At 44.4% G+C, this 27,510-nt stretch overlaps 3 protein-coding genes across 5 annotated transcripts in view; 2 read left to right on the top strand and 1 right to left on the bottom strand.

Moving 5' to 3' along the window:
• The first annotated feature begins 75 nt into the window (after positions 1 to 75).
• Positions 76 to 13,490, top strand: VWA9 (von Willebrand factor A domain containing 9). Of its 3 annotated transcripts, none has more exons than XM_010572067.1 (12): positions 76 to 108; positions 550 to 819; positions 2,201 to 2,308; positions 4,133 to 4,288; positions 6,217 to 6,335; positions 6,764 to 6,906; positions 9,293 to 9,385; positions 10,461 to 10,605; positions 10,860 to 10,993; positions 11,093 to 11,211; positions 11,593 to 11,658; positions 12,630 to 13,490. In XM_010572067.1, exons 2-12 carry the CDS (start codon positions 598 to 600, stop codon positions 12,879 to 12,881), a joined length of 1,557 nt encoding a protein of 518 aa, XP_010570369.1. In that variant the 5' UTR covers positions 76 to 108; positions 550 to 597; the 3' UTR covers positions 12,882 to 13,490. The 3 variants fall into 3 exon arrangements, with proteins under 3 accessions (XP_010570369.1, XP_010570371.1, XP_010570370.1); XM_010572068.1 differs by lacking the exon at positions 76 to 108 and adding an exon at positions 115 to 350; XM_010572069.1 differs by lacking the exon at positions 9,293 to 9,385 and having other exon boundaries at positions 12,630 to 13,375.
• Positions 13,491 to 13,694: 204 nt separating this feature from the next.
• PTPLAD1 (protein tyrosine phosphatase-like A domain containing 1) lies at positions 13,695 to 25,550 on the bottom strand. The gene is made up of 11 exons (XM_010572066.1): positions 25,436 to 25,550; positions 25,059 to 25,101; positions 23,721 to 23,794; positions 21,542 to 21,706; positions 20,470 to 20,521; positions 19,974 to 20,084; positions 19,225 to 19,352; positions 18,584 to 18,696; positions 17,908 to 18,014; positions 16,690 to 16,821; positions 13,695 to 15,725 (listed from the first exon to the last, which is right to left on the bottom strand). The coding sequence occupies exons 1-11, from the start codon at positions 25,520 to 25,522 to the stop codon at positions 15,649 to 15,651; spliced, it is 1,089 nt and encodes a 362-aa protein (XP_010570368.1). The 5' UTR covers positions 25,523 to 25,550; the 3' UTR covers positions 13,695 to 15,648.
• An 87-nt stretch (positions 25,551 to 25,637) lies between these two features.
• The window catches only part of DPP8 (dipeptidyl-peptidase 8), a 27,941-nt gene continuing 26,068 nt past the window's right edge, over positions 25,638 to 27,510 (top strand). The window contains exon 1 of the mRNA XM_010572065.1: positions 25,638 to 25,906. The gene's annotated coding sequence lies outside the window, so the exon portion shown is untranslated. The remainder of the gene's footprint in view (positions 25,907 to 27,510) is intronic.

Below are 27,510 nucleotides of genomic sequence, written 5' to 3'. Positions count from 1 at the left end.
GGCTGCCCGGGGCCGTGCGCGCGCGGCCCGGCCCCTTCCCGCCCCGGCCGCGGCGTTCCGGGGGGGACGGTTTCTGCGACGGACCCATGGCGGCACGGCGGGCTGGGGGTGAGCGCCACCATTTCCCTTCCCCCTCTCGCCTCGCTCCCTTCCGAAACACCCCGAGCTGTCCCCGGGGGAGGGCTCCGGGGATAGGCCCCGCTGAGAGGGGGAAGGCTTGGGAGGGAGGGCTGGCTCCCTACTGGGGGTCCCCGGGCCTCTCCTCGGGCCTCGGAGTGCCACTGCTGCTCCCTTTCCCCCATCGAGGCTCAGCCCTGGCCGCGCTCGCCGTTTCCAGGCCTTTACAGCCGGTCGGATATGCCGTGTGTGGTTCAGGAGCAGATCTGTTGACTTAACCTGTGTTAAATCTCGCGTTTGGGGGGCGGGCGCAAAAGGGTAATTGTCATTTCCCCCACCGCACGGTGGGGTCCGTGTGAGAGGGCGAGATGAGTCGCTCCATAACTGCGGCTTTGATACCATGTGTGGCCTTTTTCTTCCCCCTCCACGCAGGGGATCACTGTTCTCCGTGGCGACGGTAGCAGAGAGGAGCAGTTCATCATGCCGACGGTGGTGGTGATGGACGTGTCGCTCTCCATGACACGGCCGGTGTCAGTGGAGGGATCTGAGGAGTACCAGCGGAAGCACTTGGCTGTCCATGGCCTGACTATGCTGTTTGAGCACATGGCGACCAACTACAAGTTGGAGTTCACGGCCTTAGTGGTGTTTTCGTCACTCTGGGAGCTGATGGTGCCCTTTACGAGAGATTACAACACACTCCAGGTAGGGTGCCTGAAATACAAAAGCAGTAAGCTATCAACATGAAACAAAAACAAAACCAAAACCCCACGCGTGTTTCCAAATCATGGTGAAATTGTGTGATTTCATATCATCCTGTGCACAACATCTTGCATTGAGTGTTTTATCCTTATTTTAAGGATAGGTGAAATCAATGCATTTGAAGCATTTTGCTACTTCACAAATCATACCTTTGCAGGTAACCACTGGAGTGTGGCTAATTAAGTTAGAAGTGGGGATGGAGGAAAGGGCTGCCTGATGAAGCTCTTAAAGTGGTTCTGTGATGTTCATGTTTTTGTCTGTAGTTATTGATTTGCTCTTGATAGATGATGTAGTAGACAGGACCATTTAGAAAGGTTTTGAGCCAACTGATTTGGTAGAGAGAAGGTGCTTTTAAGAGTGTGTAGCAGTTGAAGCAGGGTGAGAATGAGAATAAGTGATTTCAGGCCTCACAGATATGATGGGAAGTTGGGAGAAAATGAAAAGGAGAAAGTCCAAGAGGGAAATTTCACATGAATGGAGTAAGACACTGAAAGTCTCTGAATCCCCTAAAACTTGTACATATGTATCTGGTTATCATGTGTAATATCAGGACATGTTACTGTGACCGGGCACCATGTTTTAGGTTTGTCCTTTGTGGGGCATACAGATTTTAAAAGATATTCTCTGTTATGTTTGCTTTTTAGCAGATGAATGCTAGTGCATTCTCTTTGATTTATTTTTGCCTCCCTAAGAGTTCATCTGAGGAATTTCTGAAAGCCAAGAATCCAGCCAAGCTCCTCTGGCATGTTAGTTTTACAGCTGCACCCTTCTTAGGATGCTGTGCTAAGTGTGAAGTTTTCATTTTAAGGAGAAAAGTTGGTTTATGGTTATAGAAACAGGATGTAGATATGAGGTTTTGGATTCTTTTACTCTCTCTGCCAAAGAATTTTTGTGAGACAAGCTCCTTGTGGTCTACTTTCTTAATCTCTAAGAAGTTAAAGTTGCTCTGACCCGTGGGAGGATTTTCTAAGCTGTATGTTTCATGTTAGACATTGCTTCAGATTTTGACTTTACTGTTTCTTTGAGACATGCAAAGGATTTTTTTTCTCTTAAAGAGCTGTGTTTATAACATTACATTTCCTTCAAAGTCAGCTGTCATTGTTGTCCCATGATATCGTTTATTATTTCTTGCACCTTTCTTTCTATTTTTTTTTTAACTTTGCAGGTCATATGTAAGAACATAGGACTTTGCATTGTGTAACAATGCAGTTGTGTTATAATGCAAAGCAAATATACTGACTTACCACAGAATCGTGAATAACTTTTTTATGTTTCCTGTTAGGGATATTTCACCCAGCAATGACAGTGGTGTTTGTCTTTATAGGAAGCACTAAGTAATATGGACGATTATGACAAAACCTGTTTAGAGTCAGCGCTTCTGGGGGTTTGCAATATTGTCCAGCAGGAATGGGGTGCAGCAATTCCTTGCCAGGTATGACTGATTTCACTATACTTAGGCTCTAGCATATGCTTAGTACTCCCTGTAAGTTGCAGATGGAAATGGAAATGTAATTTGAAAACTTTGAATACTCTCAGGCATGCTGGTGCTACAAGAAGACAAAGAATTAGTATTTTGGATATATCTGGAATGTGAACAGAAGGTGGTCTTTATTAAAATGTTCAGCAGCAAAAAAACCTAGACTGCCTTCTGTCCAGTGTGTTATTGTAGTGGAGTGGATTATAAAATCTGGCCCAAGAGTACTATTTTGCAGGCTTGACATTTGATCTGGATGCAGTCTTCTGTCCCAGGAGCCTCATTTGGTTTGGAAAGGGTATAGTCACACATACAGTAACCTTTCTCCTCCAGTACCTGATGGTTTCTAGGGCTTGTAACAGCTCCAGGTCTCAAGCAACAGCATGGGACTACTGCTGAGTGTGTTTTGATCTGTCTTCTTTCCCTAATGAGTCATTTGGTATGCATCTGCTCACACACTCCATTCAGCCCTTGCAGCTCTCAGCCTTCTCAATTTGCTGCCTCTTAAGGCAAAGTCTGCTTTTAGCCCTTGGTTTTCTGACACACTTAAGAGCCTGTTGGTCTTTGGGTTAGTATTTAAGTTCAGTAATTTTGCAGCTCAGTGAGCTAGGAAGATGTCTCAAGCAATATTCCTTAAGGAGAAAAAGGATAGAGGTTTATTGGTTAGGCGATGCTTCATAATCTAACAAGGATAAAAGGCACCTTGGAAAAGCAGGCATTCAAAGCAAAGAACTAGGAAGATGTAAAAACCAAGCATAGATTAGACCTCAACAATTTGGTCTCTCATTTGTGTCATGGCTCATTTTACTGGAACTTCAGGTGATGGAGTGATGAAAGGCAGTGAGCAATGTACTGTGCAGAATCTTGCAATAGTGAAAAACATTACTGGTGAGCAACAGTTCAGATGGTAACTGAAGAGACTGCAAAAGAGAGAGATTGAGGATGAAGAGAGAATACAAATCTGGATGTAGCAGATATACATTGAGTTTCAATTGGATTTGGTTTTCCTTACCCCTCAGCCAAAATAATGCCTGCTGTTGCTGTGCAGTGTTGAAAGACCAGCTATTTTACTACTCTGGAAATAACTGGGTCTCAGCTGAGTATAAATAGTTCCATTATTCAGCATAACCTATTAGTGCAAGTTTCCAGAAGGAGTGACTTTGGACATGCAACTGAATGGAAAAATGCATATTTTTTCTTTTAATAGTTTTGCTGCAAAATACGAGCATACTGCAGCTGTATTTATTTGCTGAGAATTAGGGTAATTAATACTACCTTTTGTATGGATTCTGTGACTTGTAGTGGAAGTTGGGTTGCCCTCCAGATTCTGCAGAAGAAATGGGCTTTATCTTCCATCTGAAAATAAACCTGAAGTTCTTGAGTCCCTCAGCAGCAGGCTGCTTTTTTGGCTGTATAGTCAGTGTACTTCTAGTGTACACTTAAAAATAGCCATGTTTATGCACAGCATGGTGTGTTTCTGGCTATGAAATTTAAATTTTAGTGCAATTGCCTAATTACAAGAAGATGTATATTTACCATGCACGTAGTTTACATTGCAATGGTTAAATCTTCAATTCCTTATTTATTTATACCTGTTTCTGGAAATTTTACTTGCAATTCTTTCCCCAGCTCAGTGGAGGAAATCCCTGTGTGAGCAGGGATTTTCAGTATAGAAGTGCATGCTGCTAGGAAGACTACTGAAAGGTGTTGGTGGATAGTTGCCCTCTGCAGATAGAAACGTGTTTTGGCTTGGAAATGCTAATCTATCCTCTTTCGTTCAAGGTTGTTCTTGTCACTGACGGCTGCTTGGGGATCGGCAGAGGCTCCCTACGGCACTCACTAGCTACTCACAACCAGCGAAGTGAAAGCAACCGGTTTCCACTGCCTTTCCCGTTCCCATCCAAGTTGTATGTCATGTGCATGGCAAATCTGGAAGAGGTGATGTCTTTAACACATACCTTCTTCTTTGTTGCGTTGGGTAATTGTCCTGGTTTCAGCTGGGATAGAGTTAACTGTCTTCCTAGTAGCTGGTACACTGCTATGTTTGAGTTCAGTATGTGAAGAATGTTGATAACACTGATGTTTTCAGTTGTTGCTAAGTAGTGTTTAGACTAAAGTCAAGGATTTTTCAGCTTCTCATGCCCAGCCAGTGAGAAAGCTGGAGGGGCACAAGAAGTTAGCACAGGACACAGCCAGGGCACCTGACCCAAACTGGCCAACAGGGTATTCCATACCATGTCACATCCCATCTAGTATAGGAACTGGGAAGTGGGGGCGGGGGATTGCCACTCGGGGACTGGCTGGGTGTTGGTCAGCAGGTGGTGGGCAGTTGCCCTGCGCATCATTTGTACATTCCAATCCTTTTATTACTACTGTTGTCATTTTATTAGTGTTATCATTATCATTATTAGTTTCTTCTTTTCTGTTCTATTAAACGGTTCTTATCTCAACCCATGAGTTTTACTTCTTTTCCCTATTTTCTCCCCCATCCCACTGGGTGGGGGGGAGTGAGTGAGCAGCTGCGTGGTGCTTAGTTGCTGGCTGGGGGTAAACCACGATAGTAATTAATGGTCTTCTCTGAACTAATGATCAGGTCAGCACAAAACATACTTTGATGTTCTTGTGCTTAGTTTTAAAGTTTAGTTGACATTCTGGTACTTAGTGTTAGTTATTTGATGAAATGTAACTGTAGTATCTTTTTTAAAGTTTATTATTGCACTATTATTATCTACTACTATTGCATTATTATAATAATCTTTATAAATCATGTCAGTTTCTCCCTGGAGAATATTATGCAATTTTTATTTCTCTGTTTATATGATTACCTTTACTGCATTAATTACATTGAATGCTTTTGGAGGCTTTTCTTAATCTACAATTAAATTCTTGAATAAATTATTTCTATTGCAAAGATGCTTGACACTTAAAACAACAATAGCTTTATGTAGAAATGTGAGTGAGCAAAATTGTAAAGTCTCCAAGCCAGTGTTTAAACCAACTTCCCTTAGTTTTGAAGGAAAGGAGACTGCTTTCTTTCTCTTTGGGTACCTTTGAAAATCTCAATATCAGCTTTAAAAATCTTCACATTAGTTAGAATTCTGTTGAATAAAAAATGTCTAAAAAGAAGCCTATATAGACTAAAGTTCCTTACATTAAGTTTTCTTAAGAGCATTGCTTTTGACTTCACACCTACATTCTTCTGTCTGTCACAGAAGGATTTTCTACTTAGGCATGCAACAGATATTTCAGCTTCAAGGTCTCTATCAAGGATGATCCTCTTGATTAAGCTGGTGGATTGAAGCATTGTTTACACATCAGAATAACTGGGAAAATGTTTAAAATACATCTATTACTGATAAGTTTAGGTAATTTCACAAGCATTCTCTAAGAACTTATCAAAAAGAATTATATTTGCCTTCCCTCCTAAAAATTATATTATACTGAAGGAGCTGGCAACTTAGCATTACCAGTAAAATATTATACTAGTTAAGGCATTCCTGTGCACTTGAAGACTGAGAGCTTCTGGGATTTTCGGTTGCTTGAATCTGCTTTCCAAGCAGAACCTAACATGATTGGGGGTTGAACTTGATCCTTATGGGTCCCTTCCAACTGGAGATATTCTATGATTATTTGTTACTAGGCCAATGCTGCATCTGATCTAATATAAATGCAACATAAGGAGTACATTGCCTGGGAGACCAAGAATGTTGGTTTATTCAGAAAGGAGTGAGATAACAAAAAATCATGATAGCATCCAGTCAGATGCTTTTTGCTGTGTTGTGTATGTTTTCTGAAAATGTACTGGTTAATAAAAAGAGAATAAAAAGAAAACTCAACAAAAGCATTTCTCTTCTATTTTTTTACAGCTTCAAAGCACGGATTCCCTAGACTGCCTGGAGCGCCTGATAGATTTAAACAATGGGGAAGGGCAAATTTTCACCATTGATGGACCCCTTTGCCTGAAGAATGTACAGTCAATGTTTGGGTTAGTAGACTTGTAGATAATATGCCTTTGTGAAGGTTTCCAGTTAGTATCTGTAAAGGAAAACAAATATAATCTGAGCATATGAGGTGTTCTAATTAAACTTGTTTTCTTTTAGTTTATGATCTTGTTGACTGATTTTTCATCTTGACCGGTCTTCACTGGTTAAGGTCAATATTTATTTTAATCATTATGTACCCAAATCATAGCATCTCTTTCTGATTGGCAGATACTAATTTCCACAATTATTGTTAGTTTGCCATCAGTGTGATAATATGCTGCTTTGTTTCGTAATTTAGCACTGCTAGAAGTATTGAATTAACTGTAGTAAAAAATAAAAAGTTTGGGGAGCTAAGTTAGTGTGCTTTAGACAAACTATTTTCATTTGATATGTATTATGTTTTCCTCCATAATAACTGATCGTGTTCTAGAAAGCTAATAGACCTGGCTTATACACCATTCCATGCTGTTCTCAAGTGTGGCCACTTAACATCTGATGTGCAAGTATTTCCCAGACCAGAACCTTTCATTATAGATGAGGAAATAGACCCCATCCCTAAAGCAATTAATACAGGTAATGAATCTTTGGTTGCTTTTTTACTTAAATCCATTTGATTTTTACCTTTTCACTGCCACCTCTTACCCTGTATAGTTACTGTTTCATCCACTTTCTCTTTGCAAGGATCAATCACTGACTGTGTAATTTTTTTGGTATATGTGGCACCAGGGGGCAAAAACATCATCCTCTTTCAGCCATGTGTACCTGGTAAAAGGGCTGGAGTAGGGAAGAGGCACTTCCAAAGCTCAGGGTGCCAATTTCTGGGGGCAAAGACTGTGGAAGACAGCCACGGGCTGCTTTCCATGAATATCCTCATAAGCTTCATGGAGGATAGAAGAGGTGTGTTGAAGAAGGGGCTGCATTTTGTATTAGAGTTGCCTTTATCAGAAAGGCTCTGTATTATCAGGTGAGACAAACTAGCATCTTTCTGGAGGTTTCTTCAAGGAATCCACTAGGAGTAGAGTCGAGAAGATTTGGTGAGGCAGCACAAGTAAAGGCTGAGATTTATGAAATCTCTGTCTATAGTTTGTCTGTCATCCTGGCACTTCTTACCAATACTAAGTTATTTTTAAGTAACAACTGTGAAGAGAAGACCTTTCTCAGCCCTCCCATTAGTGGACACTGCACCCACAAACAGCAGGTAGTCTGTAGATAGTCCATGACTGTGACTTGCAAATGGCTAGGTATGTTTCTTGGAGAGGATATGCTGAACTTCATTGCTTTGCCTCTAAGAATTAAGTTTGAACTGTAACGTCAAAATTGCTCTCAGCTCCTCAGCAGTGCGCTTGGCCACATGCATTTTGTTGTTCTTTCCAGTCAGGCAGTAAAGTGCTGTGGCTCTTGAGCTCAAGGTTGGCACCCTCAGTGACACCCCAATGTGGCTAACTCTGCAAGGGAGCTGATGGGAGTTCCTGCTGGCTTTGTGCTGTTTGGGAAGTGCAAAGAGAGTGACTTGGTTAGATCGTATGCCCAGGTGTCCTTTCAGATAATTTCTTTTTTGTGAGTTTCTAGCTCTACTGGCAATTTCATTTCCTGGATCTGTCCTGCAGACTTCCTTTTTTCAACAATATGTGCACAGCTTGTGAATAAGGACACAATAGTGGTAAAATTTTGCAAGGAAGTGAACTGTAACCCGTAAATTACTGCCACCAAGATTGCCTTGATTTGTTTGGGTTTTTTTTAAATCTGCAGGAGGAAAAACATTTCTCATTTGGGGTGTGATTGATCACTTGTTATTTGTAGCTGCACACTGTTTAAATAGGAATGAGCGCCTCTGTACCAAAATAGCAAAAGCAAAGAAAAAGAGCACGCACTGTGTCTTGATGAGGGAGACTTTGTGTTGCATTCAGTCTTAGAGTTCCTCCTATCATTCCAAAGATGGGAATTTGGCATGAAGGAAATTTTGTTCCGTGTGCATTAAAATGCAGTGTATGGTGTGCTCAGCTCTTGAATTCCTTCATGGCTTTAATCAAGTGTTTGTTGTTCAGCTATGAGAAAAACCAATTGAATTGCCTTTGGGCCAGGTCCTTTACTTGGGCTGTCAAGGAGAAGACTGTGCTTCCCAGTTCCAGCTGCAGTAGAGGTTGGAAATGCATTGAATTTCTAATTGTGCCATACACATATGGACCTGTGTCCATAGCTAGAGCACAACATGTGTCACCATGCTTTGTGTAGAGAAGAGTACACAAAGCAGGTACTCTCTACACCTCTGTCAGTGTAGAGCTGGTCAAAGGCTAGTCCTAAGCCACACACCAAAACCTTCACACAGTCGAGAGACATGAACCCGATATGACATTTCCTGCAGCCAAAAGTGAGAAGGAAATCAGACAAGGCTGAGCATGAAGGATGTGGCTGCCTCAATCTTTTACCAGCGAATGTCCACAACTCTGTATGAGATGGAGCTGCATTTAAAATTCCAGTGGGCATATAAAACTCAAGAACCACAACTCAGTCTTCCCAGTCCTGGGAACATGTGCCACCAGGGCTAACCCTGTCAGAGAGTTGATGGGAATTCCTGCAGATTTTGTGATGCCAGTTTGAAGTTAGTAGATTTGGTTTAGTCCTTTGGTTTCTCTTCTTTTGAATTTATAAAATGGCAATGGATTGTGTACAGTGTAAAAAACAACGTGCACAATTCTGTATTTGTCTAGCAGCACAGTTCATGGACAGCAGTATGTGTGTGATGAAAGTTATGTTCTCATCTTAAAGTGTCATGGTATTATGTGTGAATGTTTTTATCTTATTAACAGCTAGACACCCCAGTCAAGGTTGGGACTCTATTGTGCTACCTCTAGTCACTGCTTCAGAAAACTTAGTGGTGTAAGAAGTGGTAATGTTAAATTGACTCTGAATACATTTCAGCTATTGCCAAATCTGACTTAAACCTGTTGTCTCCCCACAGATCTAGAAATTGTTGGGTTTGTAGATATAGCTGACATTTCTAGCCCTCCTGTCTTGTCCAGACACTTGGTACTGCCCATTGCACTTAACAGAGGTGAGCAAGTTTTGTTTCTTTTAGCAAAAACTGCTTTAAGCTTCCTGTGTAATGTCTGTGGTGGTTTAGACTAGAAGCAGAGGTTTTATGCTTTATCAAAATGCCAGGTGTCTCTGAAGACATGTTTGTGTGGTTACATTAAAATTAAAACCTTGAACACAAGCTCTTTCTTTTTTTGAATACTGTGTTCTTTAGAAAGTTAATAGAGGGAACAGTGTCCTTATAGCATCATTATTAATAGAACATGCTAAACTTAAAGCTAAAAATAGTTATGGGCCATGAAATATGTGGTGCAAGATGAATGTTTAATGCCTGCATCTAATTGGTTCTTCGAATGATTTGTTGTTGTGAAAAATCTGATCTTAATCGCAACTAGATTGCTCAGTTGTACTTGAGCATTAATTGCTGCTCATTGGGGCCAGATATGTGTCTATACAAATGAGTGGTGTAGGCTTTGAGGATGGTTAAACCTACTGCTGACTTGCAGCTACTTGAGTGCATCAGCCTGTGTTAAGAAGGACTTCCCCTTTCCTTTTGTCATGGTCATGGAGTGGAGCAAAGAGACAATGAGATTTCTCTTGGTAAAGAAGAGTGAAAGATCCAGATATGCTTTCATCTCTGTATCAACACTCTTATCCTGCTAGGCCTTTCACGTTAGAAGATATTAACAGTTAAGTCACAGCTGTGTTCCAGCTGCTAAAACATGGTAAGTTTCTCATAATGACTATAAATTACATAGGAGAGGAGGACTTGAAATTCAGGATGCTTTTGGTCCAGAAGCAGACATCTATTTGTTGCCAGATTCTTGGTGCCATTTCATTTCTAGTTTCTTCAAAGCTGAGGTTTTATTTGCAGTTTTTTGGTAACTCTGTTTTGTGAGTAGGATGCAGTGGAATATTTATATAACATTTTAGTGCCACTTTACCCAAACAGTTCATTTAGCAGCTGTTCGTTCTACAAAACTCTTAATTAATTCTTGCATGGCGGAAAGTACAGGGTGGTGTCATGGAAATGGAACTAGTATGTTCAAATTATTTCTTATGTTGTCTCTTTGTTTGCTTTTATTCTTCCCCAGAAGGTGATGAGGTGGGACCTGGGATCACAGATGACACTGAAGATGAGAATTCAGCTAATCAGATTGCTGGGAAAATCCCCAACTTCTGTGTTTTATTACATGGCAGCCTGAAAGTGGAAGGCATGGTGGCTGTCGTCCAGTTGGGGTATGGAGCTGGATGTCTGCCTGAAAAATCTATTACTTTGCTCATTTATGCTTTATTTATATATTATACTTATTTATATCTGTATTCTGTACAGAACTCTGCGCTGCTAGAGAAAGCTGTGGATTTTTAATTGTGGATATGTTTCTGCCAGTATAAATTGCAAATAGTGAGCCTCTACACAGTGGGAGGGAGCCAAATTCTAGGCAAAGAGGGATGGAAGATTTTCAGCCTTTGGGATTTGCTCTTTTCAATAGGCCAGAGTGGTATGGAATGCTCTATTCACAAGCTGATAGCAAGAAGAAATCAAACCTCATGATGTCACTCTTTGAACCTGGCCCTGAGCCCCTTCCATGGCTAGGGAAGATGGCACAGCTTGGACCCATTTCAGGTACTGGTGACGTTCATTTGAATAACTCTTGCACATTCAGTTGTATGAATGACCTTGCCAAATCTTAGTTAAGTCTGTTTATTTTCTTTTTTCTCCCAGATGCAAAAGAAAATCCTTATGGAGAAGATGACAATAAGAGCCCTTTTCCCTTGCAACCCAAGAACAAGCGCAGTTATGCACAGAATGTTACTGTGTGGATTAAACCAAGTGGCCTCCAGGTAATGATACAGGTTTTGCACTTGATGCTTTACTTTGATCAGCAGTAGCCATCTTACCAGCAAAGTGGAGTCTGTGTGTGTCTTGTCTGTTTAATGTAATTGCTTTATTGCTTTTCTTTCGTTTTTATAAACACTCCCTCTTTAAAATGTCATGATTAAAATGCAATCAGAAAGCATAGCTTGTTTAATGAAAGCTGTGTCTCCAGTGTAGCATCTGGCTTAGTTTATTGGATTTAGTATAATTACTGCTTATGTTTCAGCCTTTGTGTGCTGCAGTCTTGTCAATGGTCAGGATAATTTATCAACAAGTAGTTGAGGATTTTTTTCTGCAGCTTCCCCAGCAGTTGCCAAGATTTTTAATTTTTTTTTTCTTTTCTGCAGACAGATGTACAGAAGATCTTGAGAAATGCAAGGAAACTCCCTGAAAAAACTCAAACCTTCTACAAAGTGAGTAACATTTCAGGCCAGCCCAAGTTTGATCCATAGTGATAGTGGTGCATTTGACAGAGGAACACATACTGTCTGCATCTGCAGTATGGTCTGTGCAGGCTTGTAGGGCTCTGCAAAAACATACGTGGTTCTGTAAAGAAAGAGACATCCTGGGTCTATTTTACACACTAGGTAAGGTGAGACAAGGGGTCTGGTTTCCCTGCCACCACATTCTCTGGCAGGGTGGCATAGGCATGTCATGTTTATAGGTGCCCTTCACAATCCCTGCTACTTCCATGGTGAACTTCTTTGCACAATTTATGCTGTTGTCCAGGCAGAAATAAACTGAGGGATCAGAGAGGAATAGGAACACAGATGTCATTCTAAGTCTGAAAATGTCTCCTGCATTTTTTTCTACAACTGAAGCAGAGAAAGACAAAATTGCAGGCACATTTGGCCACATTGTAATAATCCATAATCTAGACTGTAGCTGGAGGTAATTGTTGTTCCTCTTGTAAGCTTAGTGCTGAAGCAGTTTGTTATTGTAGCCCCCAGAGACTTCAGGAATGAGTACTGTGCCTAAATGTACATAAGCACTCGTCAGTTTATAGTGAAGAAAAATCAATATATATACATCTTGCTGGACACTGCAGTTAAAGGCAATAGTCAGTGAAGCCTAAGTTGGAGGCAACCCCCAGCTGGGACACATACTAAACAGGCAGGTACAATAGCTGAATGCACAAAAGGGTAAAGGAAGAAGTGGAGATTTATAGGAAGGGATCAAGGGAAAACCAACTGTTTAGTTGTGCCACTATTATCTGCAGCCCTGAAGTATTTTTCATCTCATGAGCAGCTGGGCAGTTTCCAGCAGCTGAACTGATTAGTCAGGTTATCTTTCTCTATGTGAATAAGCTTGCCTTTAAAAAAAGAAGACAACCACCTTTTATGTAAAGGCTTACAGTGGCTTTAAAAGTTTTCCTTCTTTGCAGGAACTTAATCGTTTACGAAAGGCAGCTCTGGCCTTTGGCTTTTTGGACCTCTTGAAAGGCGTTGCAGACATGCTGGAGCGGGAGTGCACCCTGCTTCCTGACACGGCTCATCCTGATGCAGCGTTTCAGCTCACACATGCTGCTCAGCAGCTTAAAGTGGCAAGTACTGGAGCATCTGAATATGCTGCCTATGATCATAACATTGCTCCACTGCAGACAGACTTTTCCAGTAGCAGCACTGAAAGAATGTGAAGTCTCCATTTTGGGAACTTCTATAGATTAAGACTCAAGTGGATCAAATTTTCTTGTCCTGTTTACTTTCTAGGGCCTGTTTTTAATTACTGTTTGGAGAACTTTGTATCAAAACGAGGTCCCTTACCTGCATCAGTGCTCTCTAAATAAATGTAGCTAGTTTGTGGTGGCTTTAGTTGGACCTGGAAACTGTGGAAGGTGTCTCGAAATCAATTACGGTGTTGGATGATGGGTGGAAGTTATTCAGTACATGTGAGGAGAGAAAGAAAATGCCATTATAAGCAGCAGACTGCTCATGGCCTTTGGCCTCCCCAAAATGCAGTTACTACATAACTGAACTCACTGGTAAAAGTATCCTAAAAGGCAGCTACTATACTTTATAGACTGACTTCATTAGTCCAAAGAAAACATGCGTGAGAATCACTGTGCAAGATCAGATACACAGCTAATTTCACGGTGTTGTTAACTAATTTTATGCCCGACTTGAAAGCCAGTCTGTACTACCATAATGAGAGTTATCACTTGCATTGCAGTGCTTATGCTTGTGAAAGTAACTTAAATCTTGTGAGACGTTTTTTATTTGTGTAATATTAATAAAGAGTAATTCTTCATGAAAATTTGTTGGATTTGTTCCATTTTCATAGCAACTAGCCTGTGTGGCCTAAAACATTAACCTGGTGAAGGCTTGGCTCCCAGCTGTTTATCATAAGAGTTAAATAATAAATTAAACAACTTCTTGCATTCAGGGAAAGAACAAACAACTGAACTAAAGCAAAATTTGGTTGTAAATCTTTCTTTATTAATAGAAACACATTCATTCTGAAGGACTAAAATTCAGTAGTGTAAGATCCATGACAACTTGCACTAGGTACCACAATTTCACTGAGAAATACAATGTATGAATACATATGGATTTCATAACAGAAGTTTAAATGCCCAGTGGAGAAATGATAAAGTATGAAAGTGATCCTTGCTGTTCCGTTGCTCAGCTAATTCAATCCTTTGACATACTTCAAACATAGGTACAGTGTGTGCTAAGTGAAATAGTGTGTAAATAATGCTCAACTCTCCTGAGTAAAGTAAGCTGCGCTCTCCTTTGAGTGGGAGTCTTGAATATCCCTAAAGAGAAGTTGCATCATGCCTCTTGTTGACAGAACACAATTTGTTAAATGCAGCGTGGAGCCTGTACCAGTTCTTTCTTAAAATCTCTGTATAACACTATTTCCTTTCCTTTACAGTAACATTCACTGGGTCCATATCACAAACAGTAAGCTGCTTGTTACCTTTAATATAGAAAATAATTTTCTGGAGGATTCATATTGTTTTACAGTAGAAAAAGATAAATAGTAACCTGGCACTAAGCTAATCTCAACTTCAGTGCCTGTTCGGGATTGCTGGCATTGCTTTGCATTGCCCTGGAGGCAGTGGCAGTTGTTGTGAAGCAACCTGTTCATAACCACAGTGCAGTTTAGAGCAAACTTTTTGTACATTTTCTAAACTGGATTAAGGAGGCCAGAGGCATCTGGAATTAACTACAGGAGGCTAGGTGTGAAGGAGGCCATGTTGAAATTAAGTCAACTGAAACAAAGGTTTCCAGGTGAGAGAGCAGATGACCTGGAATGTGGGAGGAGCTTATCTTTTGTTTTTGCTGTTGTTTAAAGCAAGTGCAGAGGAAGGGGTCCTTTCAAACCCTGTGTGAGATCCCCCTTACTGAGCTTTGATACATGCTATTGCAATAATACATGATTTGACTCACTGCTCCATCCCACCAAGGACCCACCAAAGCAGCATATACACTAAATTTTCAGCTGCACCCCGAAGTTTAAGTAGAAAAGCAATCTTTACTGCCTTTCTGAAGGCTATAAATACAGGAGCTACAGCACTGCCAGGAATGATCAGAGGAGCTCTGGTCTCCCATGACAGTTCCACGTTTTCCCTTTGCATGGGTGGGATGGTGTTCTGCTGGCATTCGTTCACATGCTAGGAGAAAGCTGGTACCTATGTTTCCTTGTTTTGTTATGTTTCAGTGCTTGCATTAGCAATCAGGAAGGTGTTTGTGACCACGTCACAGAGTGGCAGCTTCCCTTCCCTTGTGACTGGATAAGGATGTATTGCTACAGGAATTCTAGGATCCACACAGCACTCCTATTCTGTTAAGGCTGAACTAGAAACAGACTAAGTTGGTAGCATTTAAATTGGCATTAGCTACTTCCAGTTTTAATTCTGCAGCATCAGTATGCTGCAGAAAAAAAGGTGGGGGTATGTGCTGAGCAAGTTTACCCCAACAGTTGATAAACACCCAAACACTGTTCACTGTGGTCTCAGACTGTGCTCCTCCTGCCATCAAGATGCACCCTAGGAACAGCATGGGCCAAGTAGTAGTATATCCCAACATCAGAAGCCCTATCTGCATGCAATATTGAAAGAGCAAATATCCAATTAAAAGATAAACACTATTTCTATTTAGTGCTGCTCCACTGTTTGTAAGCATATTATATGCAGATAATAGGATTTCTTTCTAATATGGTAGTTGACAGAATACAAGTTTAAATGTTACTGTTCAATGGTAAATGCCATGCATACGTGATTGAAAGGGAACAAAATACAGTATATGGGAGTGTTACCTGAATTCACTATGAAATCATGAAATCTAGCATGATCATTTAATTTTACAAAATTCTTTACATTACAGTGGGTAAAACCATAAGAAGTAGAGGCTTATCTTGTCATTGAGATAAATTAGGTAAGAAAGCATTGCAGTCCTCCTTTACTTCATCTTTCTCTTCTTTGGTCCAAGGTGCTGTTTCCTTTGCTTGTAGAGATGACGGGAGTTTACAAATACCCCTGAAAAATAATGAAGTGTTTAAGGTAGAACTTCATTGCATCTTTTTAATGCCAGATGGCTGTACCAAATTTTAAAAAACAACAAAACCCAAATAAACCACCCACCACACAAAAAAGTGATGGTTTAAGGGTGTGTATAGCATTGAAAGATAATGCAAGTTTTTTCTTGCTGGGTGAGGTAGGAGTTGCTGCACAGGCTGTTTGGTACCAGGCTGCTCAGAAGGTTGGTTTGTCACTTTGAGAAAGTTGCAACACTGGCTGTGCAGAGCTGGGGAAGGATCAAACAAGCATTTCAGAGTGAAACGCGATTAAAGGTATTCTTTAAGCAATGTCTGTGAAAGGGTAAAATCTAGTGAAAGTTCAGTTTAAAATTCTAGGTTAGATTCTACTGACTGGATACCCATACATACGGTGTGCATACTACAAAGCTAACTTAGGTTTAAAAATGTAATACCAGAAACCAAATATGTATCAAGCACCATTCTTCTTTAAATATACTAGTATTTGAAGAGCCTTGTATATTGCTTCCTGGAAAAACATGACTTTGCGTTGCATTAGTGATAACGCAGTTTAGTTAAACATTGCTTTAATCTGAAATTATGTTTAGATTTCCACTAAATCATTCCAAAGCTCAAATACCATGTAAAAGGGGAAACTAAGTATACTGAGGTTATAAATACATGTAAAAATTATTTTTTTAACCCAAGTGATCAGTAGATAATGCTGCTAACCTGTTACAAAGGTCTCCTTGCAGGGGCTAACCAGTGGTAATTGTAGGTGTGTTCCCCTCCATCACTGAGAAATTTACATAAACAAGCAACAAGGATAATGCTTAACCTCAAGCAGTTCTGTGTTGCCATGATCCCCCAAGATGCAGGAATTTTATTTTCTTTGAAAAATATACTTATTCAGAGGAAACTGGCCTTTTTATTTCAGTAGTGAGAAATGCAATTAAATATCTTACCTAGAAACAAGGCTATAAGGTATATTTGAAGGAAAAATGAGAACTGGATTGTGACGTTCAGTGGATTTGGCAATCCCAGACTAAATTTCCCTGTTTCACTGAAGATTGGAATGGATTGAACGATACAGACAGCTGAAAGCAGAAGGTCACCATCATTACTAAACACAGATGAAATATACAATTGCCCAGCCCACACCAACTTTTTCAGGATATTCCCCTCTTAGTTGCTAGCTCTCATCAATTATACCAATTTTAAAGCTGTTTTTTTAAACATGCAGTATGATGGAAAGCAGCTAGCTGAGGCAGTATAGCAGTTCAGCTACAAAAGGCTAAACACAGTGAACTTGCCTGGTGAGACACTGTTCTCATACACAACTGTAGCCTGCAGGACCCATGCCAGCAGTATTTACCATGCAAAAATACCCACAGCAATGAAAGAGGCATGGTTGTTCCTGTGCTTGGGGTTAGGCAATGCCCACACCTACTGGCTCAGAGAAGGAGGTTCTGACAGATATCATTACAACACATTTCTTACAGCTAGAAGCTGGGTGGCGATATGCTTCTCAAACAAATAAAAATTAAAAATAATCCAGACCTGTTAAGACAGAAGAGGTCACTGTAAAGCCACCTGCCCACCGCCGCCCCCAGAGGGGCTACAGCAAGACAACTGGGTGACTGCTTCTTCCACAAAGCAGTCACTCTCCAAGCGGAAGGGGAGCAGAGCCCTATCTGGCAAGCACCACACCTGTCTCAGAACAGGCTATGCTGCTTTCAGAGAAGAACTGGCCTCTGCCTGTCCTGTGCAATGATTAACAAGATGTCAGGACCTGTGAGCTGGTGTGAACCCAAGGCAGGCTGACCAAGTCAGGTCTAGCAGACAAAAGCAAATACACTGCTTTGGATAAGCAGAGGGAAGCGAGCATTGTCATCCTGTGCCGCTCACATGGACTGCAGTGTGTTCCTGGTCAATCTGTTCATGTAACCTTTTGTTGCCTTTACTTTCATCTCCAGTGCCCACAAGGAAGACTTCTTTTCACATCAAATTGAAAAAAATATTGGATTCAGCAAGACAAAAATGCTTACATTTGGTTCAGCTCAAAGCAAACATCTATTTATCTACTGTTCTATTTTTTTTTTAGTCCAGCAGCCAAACGAAAAATTGAGTTATTTGCCCAACCTTGACTTCGTTGTTTATTAAACTGCCTTTTTTGGACATACCTTCTGCCAAGCCTCCTAAGGGGTAGAGAGGGATCCAGACAGTGTAACGGAGCCAGGTTAGTGGTTTCCATTCTATACCGATGCATGAAAGCATGTAATATGGATACCTAAAACCAATTCAGTGTGAGAAGAAACAGATGCTGTTTAAAATGGAAGCTGCTACTAGAATTAGTCTTGTATGTATACGCTGTATAGTCAACATAATTCCCAAATTATGCAAGAATATTCAAAAAATTGTTCCTATGGATCATGACGGATGCACCCTTATTTGGCAGTTTACAGAACTAATGCTCTTAATCTGACCATACAGATGAATGTAACTGCCTGGCTTGCCTAATAAACCTTTCAAAATACTTCTTTTGAAAGAGAAACAGAGCATAGTGCAGCTCAACAATGGAAATTCAAAACAGAACCCTCAAGGAAAAAAAGGAAAAAACAGGTTTCCCTAGGTTCAGGGCAGTATTATTTTCAGTCTCCAGCCTTGTCCCAGCTTTTGGCAGATGGAGCAACCTAGGCAGGCTGTGATAGTCCACATCCAAAGGAGATTTCACCCTCTGGGGCCAATGCACTAGTGCCACTCTTCCAAAAGGTACAAAGATCAAAATCTTCTTTAAAGAGTTCTTGGGAACAATCACATTATTCTGTACACACCTGCTAGAAGAAAAATCTCACACACCTGAACAGCTCAACGATACTCCAGAAATAAAATACAAAGAACACCACAGGTTTGCTCTGCATTTCCTCTAAGCTTCCGAGGATAACAAACAAAATAAAGTTTCTTCCAAGTATCTGTTTAAGAAAAAAAAATTAAGGAACAGTCACACTCTTCATCAAAAGAAAGAGCAAGTCCTTGCTGTCAAAAACACGCAGGGTATCTACTCTTCATGTCTAAAACATATGCTGAGCACATAACTAACTCTGCAGCTGAGCTGTGACCTGCTTCTTATAAGCACGTGTTTTGCTCTGTATTTAAGTGCAATCCAAGGGACCCAGTCTTAAATCATCTATCCCCATTTTTATGCACAACAACCACAACCAGGATAAAAAGGGCACTGGCACCAAATCAAAATCATGTACTTTTCATCAGCCGCTTCTTGCTTTTGTTGTCCTCAAGTATCTTACCTAGGTGATGGAAGAAGACAGCCTCCCACAGCTAAGACTGGTATGCATGGATTCCTGCGTCTTGAATAATATATTCTCTAGTCCAGTGCCAGTGAGGTTGTTATCAGTTATTTTAGGAGAGTCTCAACACTTGTGTAAAATAGAGGTTTACTTTAAACATGGGAAGAGCAAGGAGAAGAATCTTAAAATATTTACCTGCACTACAGCAGGTATCAGCGGTGATCTGACTAGTCCTATTAGTGAATTCATGATCTCCATTAATGCCAGGGTATGACAGAAATACATCATGTCAGCAGCAGTGTGAAATGTGTCATAGAAGGAATCTGTAAGACACAGGAAACCATTTTAGAGAACAAATGAATTTCCATGTCCAGGAAGCTGGCGCAGCAGCATAGCTTTTGGTAACAGGATTCTAGTTGTATCTGAAAAAAACGTTATGCATAATTATGTAACTTCTTTATAGGCCTTATCTTGAAGTTACAGCAGTTAGGCCAGAAACACTGCTCAAGTGGTCTTTTTCATGAACAGAAGGATCAAGAGCTATTTCAGTAATTACTTTACAAAAAAGCGATAGCGCTGTACCTCAATAGAATGAATCGTTCTTGCTGCAAAACCAAAATATTCTGCCCAGCTCATTTTCAGAAATACTAACATTGCAGTGAGCGAGACATTTTGCTCCAACTGATTTCTTTAGAAGTAATCTTGGCAGAGTACAAGTATCATTCATCAGAATATGCAGTTGTGATTTACAAGAGGACAGTATTTTCCTATGCTGACACTGTGATAGCTTTTGAGTGGGTTTTGTTGTGTGCTTTGGTGATGCATTTACAGTTTTGTTTCCTAAGTATGTCTTCCTTTAGATTTCGCTATTCAGAAAGTATTAAAAACAACAGTAAAAAAACAAAACACCCCCCCATGTGAATAAAATAGTGCTTTTTACTTGCCTTTTCCTAAGATGAACAGTCGTACTGTCATGTTCACAAAAATCCAAGAGAATCCCAAAAACTGTACAAGATTATACATGATTAAGTATCCCTTCTTCAGGTGTTTGAAAGCTAAAATCAGTAATAAACACATCAGGTGAGCAGAGTACAATGGTAACTCTTCTGCAAAGAGCACAGCTGCAAACCAGGCTTTCTATGAGAATAAAGCTTGCAAGAAAAAGGGAAGCTATTGATTGCGATAAAAGGATTGCTGTGTGCACTGTGGTTCTGCCTGCTTTTACCATCATCTGCTAGAATTCAGTTCTTACTAGTCAGATTTTTTTAAATTCCTTGGAAACTGCAGTCCATTTGTATTAAATTTCTAAATACAAAGGTCCCTCTCCAAGATGCACCAAGCCAGTCAAAATTGCTCCACAAGACTTGAGGTTTTGCATATAAGAGTGACAGCAGCTTTCTAAACCCCACCTTACACACTTAAAAAGGTATGGTTACTTACGGTCTTTTGGGACTCTGGATTCTATTTTCATTTTGTTAATCTTTTCTTCTTCCTTAAGATGAAGGATAAGGTTTTAAAGACTGTTACTGTAATTAGCAAGTGATTTGTTAACTATACTACTGCAAAGCTAGTGGGTTTAAAACTCAGCTAAGCAGCCAGTTGCTAGAGGGAGGGTTTAAATTTTCAGCTGCATAAAACAACACATGGATCATCCAGAAATTATGGTACAGCAAAAGCTAGAGCGTGTTAACTAGTTATCCTGCCTTCACTATGTATTTTATTCTAGTAGATGCTTTTGCTGAAAAAGCCTGCTGTTTTCTGTGTTAATTCTCAATTATTATTGATTCTTAGAGCTGTTCCTTAAAACATTTCATGACCCACCAGTGACCTGAAGGGAACTGAGAACATCCAGCCCAGGCTCTCTGCCTGCCCTTCACCGCTGCTTTCTCGCTCCTGGCATTGCAGCGGCCCTTTCTCCTCCGCGCTAAGCTCAGTGGCTGTGGAGGGGAACAGGGCAGCGTTTGTTGTAAAACAGATTTGCAGAAATGTGGTCTGTTCAAGTCTTTTCCAAGGTGGTCTTGCACCTCCCTGCTGCAGTAAGCTGCTCAAGCTTACCAGATGGTGGGAACGCACCATCGGGGCCAGCCCAGCAGCTCAGGAAAGCCTTAGAAATCCCTGCTTTCCAGACAAGCACTGCCCAGGACTGGCATCTCTGGGCTCTGTATGGCACATTGATATGATCCTCATATGGATTGGGACACAGGGCTGCAAAGGCATTAGGCAAGGGGTGCAAGCCTTTGGCTGCAGACCCTGGCCAGTGCTGAGCTAGCGCAGAGCCACCAGTTCAGATTCACGCTGCTGCTCTTTCTAATCAGAAGTGTGCCTATTTCCAAATTCCTGCTTACAATTTGAACTGTTTATCCAATTCTATGTGGGATCTGTATGAAATAGCAGTAACAATCAGCATGCCAGACAACTCCAGGCAAATGAAGAACAGAAGTTCCAGCACAGGAGAACAGCTATCCTTGCTTTGTAGCTGACAGCACAAGCCACATGTGCCCACAGGACTGACCTTCTCCTTCAGTTCCATTTCAGCATCCGATTCATCTAACCAGCGGTCGAAGTCGGGAGCTAGGAAGAGCGGGCGCTTCTCTTGCTTGGTGAGTCTCTCCCACCAGTTACTCTCTTTTTTCTGCACAGTGATGTTCAGCTGCCTTTGAGTCACCCTGCATACAGGCTGAGGGCAGGCACAGGAGCATACATCAGCAAAAGTCCTAAGAAACAAGCTCTGAGACTGAGTTGATACCCAAGCTCTCCTTATCAAGGAGGCAGTGATGACATGGACTGCTGCAGCACAAGCATTTCTCTGCCACCCAAGGCATGGAAGCAAAGGGCAGCCAGTTGAAGATGGCAACTGTGATGGCTGTAGGATTTCCTAAGCAGCTTGAAAGCCTGCCTGTACCGCACAGAACCATTGCATCCCACCACAAAGAGCGAGCACAGACCCTGGCGCTAGCCTTCCTAGGCAGAACCCATAATCTTGGCTTTAGACCTTTCACATTTGGTTCCATGAGCCACCCACTTCCTCTAGCCAGTGGTAGAAACAACACTACCATCAGCCACAGGTCCCTGTCCGAAACAGGGGACCCGACGTGACATCCGCTACAGCGAGACAAAGAGCTAACAGCCTTAGGAAATATCTGGAGATAATCGTGAGCTGACGGACCTGGCAGTGTGGTCACTGCTGCTCCATGAGGCCTCTCCACCACGGCCACACTCTGCATAATGGCAGCCTAGAACTTCTCCATCCTCACAGCCCACAGCATTGTCACCTTGGGTGCCCACCCTTACTGCCACCGTCGCATCCCTCCACACTGCGCCAGGGTGCTCTGCATGGACTGCCTCCCAAACCAGCTGAAACTGATGCAGGAGATCCATGAGCTGCATTCTTAACTGAGCACGTTACACCAGCACTGCTCTGTCAAGGCTTTCTGGGTGCTCCTAGGACATCTGAAGGCTGCAGCTGTAATTTACAGTTACTAACGCCTGGTCCTTGCCTGTCAGAAGCTCCATCTCCCGCTGGTGGCCAGCCTGGCACCAGCAAGAGGCACTCATGGTACACAGCAAAGCTAAAGGAGAAAACCCTGGACTGCAATACTTCCTTGTGCTGACCATCTGTAGTTACACAGATTTCAGAGTCTGTTCTTGTCCCTCCAGTGACTCAGAGTGACTAGACTTTTGGAAGGAGGCTGCTCTGCAGAGGCAAGGGCTTGCCTTCCAGGCCTGGCTCACAGCAGAGCCCGTGTCTGCCAGCACAGAGGACAAGCACGGCCAGTGGCGGGCACCCCTCCCCACACTGTGAACCAGGCAGCTGCCACTTTACAGGCCAGGTGACAAACTGGTGACCAGATCCTGAAACCAAGAGGTGTTCATCGTCTGCCACTCAATACCTGGTAGGAGCCACACTGCTGATGGACCCTAGAAATTCACCCTCTGGCGGTCTCCTCCCTTGCTGAAGCAGCAGAAGTGAATGGTGGCTCCCAGTCTGACTGCAGCTGTCCCCAGCAGGCAGCCAGGAATAAGCAGCACAAATCCTGCACTGGGAGCAGAGCCCAGAGTTTTCCTGTGCCCCCAACAGCTTTCAGAGGTAAAGACAGACTTTACAGCCACCTGCGAGCAACGCGGAGGGGCTGCTCTTCCAGCCAAGCTCTCTCCTATCAGACTACAACAGGAATTAAGAAAAGATTTTTGCACTGGGAGCTACAACGTATCTGTACTGGCAACCTAAGAAATCTGCACAAGCCAGAAGCATGAGTTCTCACAGCTTTCTTTTGTTGGGCTGCAAAAGAAACCAGGAAACATCACGCTGACACTTTGCAGCAGTGTTTCCCTGCTCTCCAATCAAGGTTGCATCAGGCAACATGTTGCCAAATTCTCCCATTATTTTGCTGCTTTAAATCCTTTAAAAAAATGACAACTACTATTAAACAACTGATACGTGTAAGGCCCTGTTTCTATTAAAGCTGACCCACGTAAGCACTAGCTCCAGTGAGGCAATTTGCATTAAAGCAGGATGGTGGCTGAACACCGGGACAGAGGACCGCCAAAGACAGCTTTTAGTCTGCAGCAGTTACAGAGTCACCAGGGAAATCTAAACAGCATATTGTGAACTTTACGTGCAACCATTTTCCTTTCAAGTTTTTCAAAAATTACTTTCTCTTTGCAAGAGTTAGAAAAGTCACAATACCTACTTTAGGCTCAACCGGTTCTAGGAACTCGATCTGAAATTCGTAGATGTTGTCCCCTTTGGCACCATGACCCTGAGCTAAAAGACAAAAATTAATGGTCAGCATGAAGGTCCTAGCTAGCTTCACGCAGCCCACCTGCAAAGGACGCTTTATACATAGAAATATTCAGCAGTTATTTACAGTGCTTCCCCCCGCCTTGCTGGGAGGCAAGAGGAAACCACACAATAACAGGGAAGACACAAACAGCCCAAAATGTTGCTCAGAGGTGCGGCCGCTGGAGTTGGCAGCTAAAGCTATGGCAACTCTGCACGGTGCTGCAAAAGGGTCCGTGCTCGCAGGAAGGCAGCGTGTCAGATTCCCAAAAGAGGGGCTCAAAAGGCTGCTCACGCCTAACTCGAATCCCACGGAAAATCCCCCGCGTTTGGGGGATCCAGCCTCCGCACCGACGAGCGAGTGCCCAGGGAGACTGGTCTCCGGTGGGTCTGTAGGAATGTGATGCGGGCAGTCCCCTCCCAACAGCAGGAGGGCAAGTTCATCTCTCATTTCCCATATAAGTGGGTCTTGTCCCCAGAAGAGCTCCAAAAACCTGCATGCTGAGTTTAATTTCCACCCTTCCAAGCTGTAAACTGATCCTGAAGTGAAAACACGATGTGCAACAACACCCTATCAAATGGCCCTGGCTGCGGCTCACCAGGGAGGCAGCATTTCCCAGACAATGCATCTTAAAGAAAGCCACCAAATAAATGGGAAAACCCAAATAAAAACAGCTACAGCATATCCTGAGCCCTACCCGGACGAGCCAGCCAGCACAAGCTCCACAGTGCTGCAACGTGCAGCTGCCTGGCTGAAACAAAACCATCTTTTAGGAAGAGATCTGCTTTACCTTTCAAATCGAGCACTAGTTCCTGATGCAGAGGTTTGATAGCAGTTGCAAACAAGGTCTTTGTGAAAGGAAAAATTGCTGCGAGTTATCTCCGGGGTTCAGTTGCCGAGTTGTTCCCAACAGCAAAGACATATGGAAATCTCACTGATATTTAAATATAGGGAGAGGGTTGGGGGTTTTTCTTCTGATTAGATAAGATACAACCTGCTAGCGTTACTAGAATACAACAGTTTGTAGGCGGGCGTGTGTCACGACGTATCCGTACGTGGCCTGGCACCCAGCACCCAGCTCGGTCGCCCTCACCAAGGGCGGCGATGGGGAGCAGTGGCTGCCGGCACCCCGGGCTCTCCTCCCGGGACACCCGCACGCCCGGGTGGGCCAGGCTCAGCCGGGAGCTGCCTGGAGCAGAGGTGGCTTCGCCGGAGACCCCCCCCCCCCAGCAAGGACGGAGCCCCTACCTTTGAAATGCAGCACGTTGTCGGTGATGGTGACGTCCGGGTGCTGCAGAAGGAGGAGAAGCGTTAGGCGGCGGCTCACGCACCCACACCGAGCAACGGGGATGGAGCGGCGGGGACGGGACGGGACGGTCTCGCTGGCCCCAAGCGAGCACCGCGCTTCCCCAAACCCCCGCGCACAGCCCACCCTCGCTCCGGGGCGAGACCCCGCCGCCGGCGCCGCGAAGCCTCCCGCGCCCCTCCCGCTTGGCAAGCCCGCCGGTGGGGAGCGGGGCTGCGTGGGTGTCTCGCAGCCGGGGTCCGCGGGTGGGTCACCCCCCCCTCTCCCCGTAGGGGGGCGGGGCTGCCCGCTCCTGCCCCAGCCGCCCCCCCTCCGGTACCTGCACGTCACTCAGCTCCACGCGCAGGTAGAGCTCGCGGTGCCGCTGCGCCCAGTGCACGTGCGGCCGCAGGCTCGGGCCCGCCATGGCACGCGCCGCGCCGCTCCCGAGGCGGCAGCGCGGAGGGGGTGTTGGTGGTGGGGTGTTCCCGCGCGCCTGCGCACAGCGCCCACCGCCCTCGCGGGATGGAGGCGGACGGTTCCTACTGCGCCTGCGCGCAGCGGGGAAAGGGGCGGCAATGGCCGCCGCGGCCGGCAGATGTCTGCTGCGCTCCCCGCCTCCGCGGGTCTCCCTGGGCTCCGCCGCCACCCGGAGCTCTTCCTGTGGCCTCAGGTGTCGTCCGGTGCACCCTCACTCTCCCCTTCGGCCTCTGGGGGCCTTGCGTGTTCCCTCCAGTCCCATGCGCGGCCTCCGTGCCCTCACGTCGCAGTGCCGGGTCCAGAGGTGTCGGCCGCGATGGCAGTGACCCCGGTGAGAGAACGCGTCAGGTATTTTAACAGAACTGTGACGCCTTTCGGGCACTGTCGGCTTTCAGGCCCCGTTGGCAGCTTTCCACTGCGTGGGATGTCCAATCCCTCGAGTGTACCCTGCTGCCACCGGAACCTGCAGGGAGTGTGCCGTGGTGTTGACCCCTGTCCTCCTTCTTCCATGCCACACGTCTTCACGGAGGGGCAGCCTCTGGCAAGGGCACAGAGAGCTTCTCGAGCCGTCTCCGCCATGACTCAGGGGGGCTGATAAAAATCTAGAAAATACCATGCCATCTGTATCCTGCCCCGCAACCACACGCCCCAACCTTTTTAAACTCTGACACTGGAATTACTATGTGCCCCAAGACCTTGCTGCCAATAAGGCTAAAAAGGGGGCAGCATTGATTTTGGTGGTACTTGCAAAAAGGCTGCCCCTCGCTCCCTTAGTGGTTCACACAAGGATGCCTCACTCATGGCCTCCCACGTTGCCCTGGCAAAGTTCATCCTCCCCTCCATCCCAGCTTGGCGCGACCTCTCCCTCCCAGCTTCAGGGTACTTTTTGATGTTCCCGCAGAGGTTTTTTTGTGCAAATCTCTGCGTGGGTAGGAGGCACCAGCTCTGTGCCTCAGCCTGCCTCTGAGCGGAGGATTTCCAACCTCTGGCAGCCTGTGGGGCTGCAAAACTGCTGCGGAGGGACAGGTGAGTTGTAGAAATAGGTGCCGGGCTGCTTTATTTTGGAACGCAAACCCCACGGGCCAACAAGCCCCGGGGCAGCATGTGGGAGATGGCACCGAGCGGCTGGTATGGGAAAAAAAAAGCTGTCGGGTCTGTGTGTGACCTGGGGCTTCTGCTTGCACACACATTTAGGAGGGAGCACCTGCAGCAAAATTATTTTTTCTGGTTTATAATGGATCAAAAAAGACTTTGGTTTACAAAAAGTGGCTTTGCTTTATGAAGAGAAATTCAAATGTATAGAAACATTTGGCTGGGGGCTCACTGCACTGGGGCCTGTGGGTGCCCTGGGCTGGTCATTAGTAGCTGGGTTTTTGGTTGGTTTGGTTTTTTTTGCTGTAGGAAGCACATCAGTGTGGAAGTGCTGGCTTTTTGGGGGGAAACAAAGCCGATTTTTGAAACTGAAGGATCCCCGTGCATGGGGCTTTGCATGAGGTAGTGTGTGTCCGTGTCCCGGGTCCCCGTGCAAGGCGTAAACCCTGTGTCCCGGCTGCCGGTGACGGAACAACGTGCGTGTCCCGCTGCACGGGGGGAGTGTTGCGCGTCCCGTCCCTTGGCTCTCCGCAGCCCGGTCCTCCCGGCCGGCAGGCGGCGCCCTCGCCCGTGCCCCGCGGTGCTCGGCGGGGCTGGTGCCGCTTCCTCCCATCCGGTAGGGGGCGCCGCCCCGCCTAGCGCGGCCCGGCGGCTCCTCCTGGCGGAAGCGGAAGCGTCCCGGCGGGGAGGCTCGGCAGCATCGCCGCCGCGGAGAGCCGTGAGTACCGGGGTGGGTGAGGGCCCTTGTGGGGCCCGGGGGAGGTGGCCTCCCGGAAGCGGGGCCTCCGTCCTGGGGGGAGCTGCTGGTACCCCGTGGGGTGGGGGGGAGGAGGAGGAGGAGGA

This window comes from Haliaeetus leucocephalus, unplaced genomic scaffold (assembly GCF_000737465.1).
Source record: "Haliaeetus leucocephalus isolate CR32 unplaced genomic scaffold, Haliaeetus_leucocephalus-4.0 Scaffold339, whole genome shotgun sequence".
NCBI lineage: Eukaryota > Metazoa > Chordata > Aves > Accipitriformes > Accipitridae > Haliaeetus > Haliaeetus leucocephalus.
The sequence above is the reverse complement of the archived record's forward strand: the minus strand, read 5'-3'. Positions and strand labels throughout refer to the sequence as shown.